We start from the raw sequence: 7,500 nt of genomic DNA, 5'->3' as shown, positions 1-7,500 counted from the left end.
AAATGAGAGGGCACACGCATTTTTAGCTATAATTAATTTCGTTTTTTATTCTAATTTTTTTTTTTTACAGCGTAAGCATTGATCTCAGTTACTGATATCTGTTGATGTAATTATCTGCCTGCCAGTCTGTCTATTCAACTAATCATTTCAAATATCCTCTTTTTAAACTGTACTTTGTTAGTCAGAATACCGATATATAGGAATAGATAAAAGATGTATTGATAGAAAACATCAAATTATACTGTCTTTGGTTCTCAGTTAATGTTAGTATTCTGTCACAGTTCTTTGATTCACCGTGTTAACTGGAACATATTTTAATCTTCTCACCAGTTTCCCATCACACATGGCAAGGGACGCAAATCCTTCTTCACCTCCCTCCAGGTCTCCGCTGAAGAAACAATCTCTGCGCTCATAATTTATCTCCCTTTCTCCCTCCTCGGTGATCTCCGTGAACGTCGCCCCGGAAGTGTCAACCGATCGTCTTACCAGCGACATGCGCAGTCGTTCACCAGATGTGAGTTGCAGTGAAAAGATTGGTTTGTCGGAGGAGGAGTCAAAAGCGTGTGTTGCAACGTCACGTCTCGTTTGTCTGAAAGAGCACAGCGACACACGTCATCAATTTTGATGTAACTTTGACCCCTCCCCCAACCCGTCTGTGTGTGTGTGTGTGTGTGTGTGTGTGTGTGTGTGTGTGCTGAATTATTGATAGCTTACTTGAAAAAGCTTCTATGCAATAACAAATAATGATGACTATTACTCGTATGGTGCAGTTTCAGTTTCAGTAGCTCAAGGAGGCGTCACTGCGTTCGGACAAATCCATATACGCTACACCACATCTGCCAGGCAGATGCCTGACCAGCAGCGTAACCCAACACGCTTAGTCAGGCCTTGAGAAAAAAAAGTTATTGTGAAATGCTACTCATTGTATAACCATCCACCATTTATTTCAAAATTCCTTCACAAGTCGTAACTCACACTGAAACTGGTAGGGAAGTAATGTTTCGCAGACTTTTAGGCAGTGAGTTCCAAACAGTGGGAGCGACAGAGCACACACACACACACACACACACACACACACACACACACACACAGAGGGTATATATATTTTTAGAGAGAGAGAGGGAGAGGCAGGGAGGAAGGGTTGGGGGAAAAGAACAATGGAAAATTGTAAATCAAGTCAAACCATGTTCCCCTTGGCCCAGCCGACCGCGAGGGCCAATTTCAGGACTGAGACCCCAAGCAGTGTTGAAAGTTCAGTAAGATTAGCATAAAGGAGAGCGATTCCAAAACAAAGTCTGTCAAAGTCAGTTAAACACAGCCTGTCTTTCGCACCGTTGTTATCAAGAATGTGTTGGTTGATGTCTCCATTGTACGAAAGGGTTTGAAAATAATGTTGGCGGTGACACTGAATGAATCCTCTCTTCTTTCTTTCTTTCTTTCTGTCCTTTTTGGCCAGAGCCACAGACGCCCAATAAGTCATTCGCAAATCTCGTTGGGTCCATTGATGTCGTCTGAATCTGACTGGCAAAAGGATTAGGAATCCTTCTCTTTCTTTCCATAGCCCTGCATCTTCTGTTGCCTTTGATGTCAGAATTCAGGATATCTTTGGCTCAACAAATGAATAGTTGAATATCCCCTTTAGGAATGGTATTCAAGGCTCGATGGTGGTGGTGTGTCCATCGAGATCGATGATGACCATCGTTGTCATCCAGATGGGGGATGGGGGATGGGGGGAGGGTGGTGGTGGGGTGGGGGGAAGGATGCTCATGAATCTATCTGTGAGTGCGCAGATGGCTGAATAGTCCAATCTGCGCACGAAATGTTCGCTGACAGTTGGGGCAGACAAAGACAGGCATGTCATTGTCAGGGAGCTTGTTTGCCCGTGACTTTCTGGCCTGCCTCTTCTCAACAGCTGCAGCAGTCCTGTTGGCCTCGCACAACCTGGCGCCTTTGTGCACAGCAGCGCGCCATTTGTCACGGTCCACTGCAGATTCCTCCCAGGAGTCAGGGTTGATATCAAACGCTTTCAGAGAGACTTTCAGAGTATCTCTGAAGCGCTTCTTCTGACCTCCATGTGATCTCTTCCCTTGTTGCAGCTCGCCATAGAAGAGCCTTTTGGGCAGCCGATGGTCTGGCATGCGCGCCACGTGTCCAGCCCAGCGAAGCTGGGACTGCATCAGGATGGTGAAGATGCTGGGAAGGGTGGCTTTTGCGAGCACCTCTGTGTCTGGGGTCTTGTCTTGCCACTTGATGTTCAGTAGCTTCCTTAGGCATGTTGTGTGGAAGTGGTTCAGCTTCTTGGCATGTCGTTGGTACACTGTCCAAGTTTCGCAGGCGTACAGTAGTGTGGGGAGAACTACTGCTCTGTAGACCTTTAGCTTGGTCTCAAGACTAATGCCTCTTCTGTTCCAGACATTTGCATTGAGTCTACCAAAAGTTGCGCTTGCTCTTGCAATCCTGACGTTCACTTCATCGTCGATGGTCGCATTTCGTGACAGTGTGCTGCCAAGGTATGTGAACCGCTCCACCGCACTGAGTCTCTGACCGTTGACTGTGATGTTGGGCTCAACGTAGGGTTTCCCTGGGGCTGGCTGATGGAGAACTTCAGTTTTCCTCGTGCTGATGGTAAGGCCGAAGTTCCTGCTGGCAGTGGCAAACTTGTCGACGCTGAGTTGCATGTCAGCTTCAGATCCAGCGTTGAGGGCACAATCATCAGCAAACAAAAAGTCTCTGATGATGTCTGTCATGACCTTCGTTTTTGCTTGAAGCCTTCTGAGGTTAAACAGCTTGCCATCTGTTCGGTACTTTAGGCCGATTCCAACATCGCCATCTCTGAAGGCATCAGTAAGCATTGCAGAGAACATGAGGCTGAACAGCGTTGGAGCCAGGACGCAGCCTTGCTTGACACCATTTGTGACAGCAAAAGGAGCAGATGTTTCACCACTGTCCTGGACTCGAGCCTGCATGCCTTCATGGAATTGGCTGACCAAGGAAATAAATTTCCGAGGGCATCCGTACTTGGCCATGATCTTCCACAGTCCCTCTCTACTCACGGTGTCGAAGGCCTTAGTGAGGTCGACATAGGTGGAGAACAGATCAGCATTTTGCTCCTGACATTTCTCTTGCAGCTGCCTTGCAGCAAACACCATGTCAGTGGTTCCGCGCTCTTTCCGGAATCCACATTGGCTCTCAGGCAAATGACCTTGGTCAAGGTGTGCTGTGAGGCGGTTAAGTAGGATCCTGGCAAGTATCTTGCCTGCGATGGAGAGCAAGGAAATGCCCCGATGGTTATCACAGGCTTGCCGGTTCCCCTTTCGCTTGTACAAGTGAATGATAGATGCATCTTTGAAATCCTGGGGGATCGTCTCTTCTTTCCACATGAGTGAGTACAGCTGATGAAGCTTCTCAGTCAGCACAGTGCCTCCATCCTTGTAGACCTCTGCTGGTATGGAGTCTGAGCCAGGTGCTTTGCCACTGGATAGCAGACGGATTGCTTTCTGGGTCTCAAGAAGTGTTGGCGGATCGTCCAGTGCTTCGTTGGTGGGGACTTGTGGGAGACGGTCTATGGCTTCATCATTTATGGAGGAAGGGCGATTTAAGACACTGTTGAAGTGCTCAGCCCACCGTTCGAGAATGTTCTCCTTCTCGGTGATCAAGGTATTCCCATCTGCACTGAGGAGGGGGGATGATCCTGAGGATGTGGGGCCGTAGACTTCTTTTAAGGCATCATAGAACCTCTTCATATCGTGCCTGTCAGCATATCCCTGGATCTCATCAGCTTTGTCACTCAGCCACTTATCCTGCATCTGGCGTAACTTTTGCTGTACAGTCCTGCGGATGGCATTGTATGCATCCTTTTTTGATGTGGACTTTGGGTTGCTCAGGTGGGCTTGATGCAGACGGCGTTTCTCATCCAGAAGCTGCTTGATTTCATCACAGTTTTCATCAAACCAGTCTTTGTGCTTTCTGGTCATGGGTCCAAGGGTCTCTGAAGCTGTACTATAGATCAGCTCACGCAGGGTCCTCCAGTCAGACTCCACATTCTGGTTGTCCAGAGAGGCGGATTCCAGACGATCTTCCAGCAGCTCCACAAAGGACTGTTTGATGGTGTTGCTTTTCAGCTTAGCGATGTTGAGCCGTTTTGGAGCCTTCTGGCCTTGGGGGCGTCTCTTGGGTTGGATTCGAATATTCAGCTTCGAGACTACAAGGCGATGGTCTGTCCAACACTCGGCGCCGCACATGGTCTTTGTTACACGTACGTCTTGCCTATCCCTTTTCCTGACGATGACATAATCGATGAGATGCCAATGCTTTGAGCGAGGGTGCATCCATGACGTCCTGTTACGGGTAGGGAGGCAGAAAACTGTGTTGGTTATCAGCAGTTCGTGCTCTGCACAGGTCTGAAGCAAAAGCAATCCATTTGGGTTGCAGTGGCCCACACCGTGCTTTCCAATCACTCCATCCCAGGAGATGTAGTCGGAGCCAACTCTAGCATTGAAGTCCCCAAGAATGATGAGCTTGTCTGCTTTAGGGATGGCAGCAATGACAGAGTGAAGGTCCTCGTAGAACTTCGCCTTCACTTCATCCGGGTTGGTCATGGTTGGGGCGTAGGCACTGACAATGGTGAGGTGCTTCTGGCCAGATGCCAGTGGGAGTTTCATGGTCATAAGCCTATCGTTGACTCCCTTTGGGATTCCAGCTAGCTTGCTGACAAGTGCTGTTTTTACTGCAAAACCAACGCCAGCCTCACGTCGCTCTTTGCTTCCTCGTCCACTCCAGAAGAAGGTGTAACCAGATCCCCGTTCACAGAGCTCGCCTTCGCCTGCAAGCCGAGTCTCACTCAAGGCTGCGATGTCGATGTTGTATCTGGCGAGTTCGGATGCAACTAGTGCTGTTCTCCTTTGGGGTCTGTCTGCGTTATCTCTGTCCAGGAGAGTCCTTATGTTCCAAGCACCAATGGTGAGAGGAACGATCCTTGTTTTTTTCTTTTCTTTCTTGTTGTTTCGACCGCTGATGTAGGGTCCCCGCCAGCCGCGGTATGCTGGCCAGGGTGATATGGAGCAGGCAATTTTTAGGGCACCTTTTCTAGCCCCTTCCTCATGCCAGGGAGGTGAGCAGTGCATTCCTAAAGAGGGCTGCTCAGACGCTCAGACGGCTGCCGAGCTCCATCGCTGCTCCTGTCGACGAAGAACGACCCTATGGCCTGAGCCGCCTGCGTGCAGGTCTGCGGCTGCGACTGCCAGTGTACCCACACCTGTCGTTTCGTCGCTCGCCTGTCGCCACAGGACTTGGGGGTGATGAAATGATGAAGGATGAAAGGTCATTTTGGATGACTGATGACTTGCGCGATGAGTTTGTTTAAAGTGAAGAGGAGTTGCGCAACGTCGACCTCACTCTCTCGTCCGGGTCCACCAATTTCCAGTGGCAAGACTAAGTCGAGACGACTGGAGGATGAGCACGGATGCAGTGGATGACCAAGATATCCTTTCGGTGTCTCATCTTGCTCTCTGCACTCCACAGTGCGTTGCTGTAACCGCCTTCCTCTCCGTTGAACCGGTAGGTTTCTTCCGCAGATTCTGCCGGATCCAGACTTCGCATACATGGGTAGACACACCCCGGGGGCCAACTGCGTGTGGCATGTACACAGCACAGTGGAGCTAGATGGCCGTCGGTGGCTCTCCTGAGCCGACGCCCTTTTATGGATCTCCATAAGGGTGTCTAGCCACCCGCCTCACCAGTCCCAGAAGGGAGCGGTGGAAGTGCCGGTTTAGTCGTCGGCAACCCGACCCTGAACAGGTTGTACTGGATTACAGGTTACCAGTAGCAGATCTAATGACCTGACCTGACACACTGTACACAGCACAGTGGAGCTAGATGGCCGTCGGTGGCTCTCCTGAGCCGACGCCCTTTTATGGATCTCCATAAGGGTGTCTAGCCACCCGCCTCACCAGTCCCAGAAGGGAGCGGTGGAAGTGCCGGTTTAGTCGTCGGCAACCCGACCCTGAACAGGTTGTACTGGATTACAGGTTACCAGTAGCAGATCTAATGACCTGACCTGACACACACACATAGTTGATGGATAATCTATATTGTTATCAAGGCTCGGTAATGAATAGAATTCATAGAAAGTAGATAGAAAACCTATCAGTGTTATCGAAAAGCAAAAATGTTGATGCACGTTATCCATGGTTAAGCTGTGACAAGTCTGTCATGTGTGTGTGTGTGTGTGTGTGTGTGTGTGTGTGTGTGCGTATGTGTGTGTGTGTGTACAACAACGTGCTAGCTGTTGCCTCTCGTTGTCTGACTGGCCTCAGAAATGACATAGGCAGCAACATTGAAGGATTCCACTCTTCTTTCCTTTTCTGTCCTTTTTGTCCAGAGCAACAGATGTTCAACGAAATGATTTTGTGAAACTGGTCTGATGACGTCGACTAGGGATGAAAGCGTTGTCAGATGACGTTTGATAAATCATTTTGCAGATCTGATCCCATCCACCGATTTTGGTCTACAATGGCTAAAGGATTAAGCCACATGATGTGGACCCTGTATGTGGACCCTAAATGTGGCCCTAAAACCGGTATAGAAATATGAATACTGAGGTAGAGAACCCTTCAACTCTGTGTCGAAGGTGGGGAAGGTGTGGGTAAGGGAGGTGGTGTTTGAGGGGCGGTAATTTATTTTTCGAACAACACACATTTATCCAAAGAGTCGGCACCTGTGGGAGAACTTTTCGACAAAACTGTCTTTTCCCAGGGAACAGACAAATTAAGTTTTACATCAAAGGGATTCTACGGCGAAATATAAAATACTTGATTCTTTTAAATGACTTGCAGGAATCGAAAAGCGTTTTGAGAATTGGCTAGTGGTTGAAATATGTTTATAGAAAAAAAAGCCCCCCTCTGAATAACCTTCACATAGTTTTCCTCCTAACCCCTCCCCCCAAGAGGAACGGTAATTTTGTTCTGACGTGTGAACTGTAAACTGTGTACACGTTGTTGGCGAAACAGAAAAAAAAGTTTGAGCAATATAAATAAATGGATAAGTGAAAATGACGGGCGCAATAGCCGAGTGGTTAAAGCGTTGGACTGTCAATCTGAGGGTCCCGGGTTCGAATCACAGTGACGGCGCCTGGTGGGTGAAGGGTGGAGATTTTTCCGATCTCCTAGGTCAACATATGTGCAGACCTGCTAGTGCCTGAACCCCCTTCGTGTGTATATCCAAGCAGAAGATCAAATGCGCACGTTAAAGATCCTGTAATCCATGTCAGCGTTCGGTGGGTTATGGAAACAAGAAGAAACCCAGCATGCACACCCCCGAAAACGGAGTATGGCTGCCTACATGGCGGGGTAAAAACGGTCATACACGTAAAAGCCCACTCGTGTGCATACGAGTGAACGTGGGAGTTGCAGCCCACGAACGCAGAAGAAGAAGAAGGATAAGTGAAAATAAAATGTACTATTATGCTGTACGAACATAATGTAGTCAGCATGTGGCGGGTGG

General features: G+C 48.7%; 1 protein-coding gene across 1 annotated transcript in view; it reads right to left on the bottom strand.

The window, feature by feature from the left end:
• LOC143288849 (A disintegrin and metalloproteinase with thrombospondin motifs 14-like) overlaps positions 1-7,500 on the bottom strand; it is an 18,920-nt gene that overhangs the window by 8,330 nt on the left and 3,090 nt on the right. Inside the window, exon 4 of the mRNA XM_076597497.1 lies at positions 328-589. Within this exon, the coding sequence (XP_076453612.1) occupies positions 328-589 (262 nt within the window). The remainder of the gene's footprint in view (positions 1-327; positions 590-7,500) is intronic.

This window comes from Babylonia areolata, chromosome 13, assembly GCF_041734735.1.
Source record: "Babylonia areolata isolate BAREFJ2019XMU chromosome 13, ASM4173473v1, whole genome shotgun sequence".
Lineage (NCBI taxonomy): Eukaryota > Metazoa > Mollusca > Gastropoda > Neogastropoda > Buccinidae > Babylonia > Babylonia areolata.
Note: the sequence above shows the minus strand (reverse complement) of the source record. Positions and strands in the feature narration are given on the sequence as shown.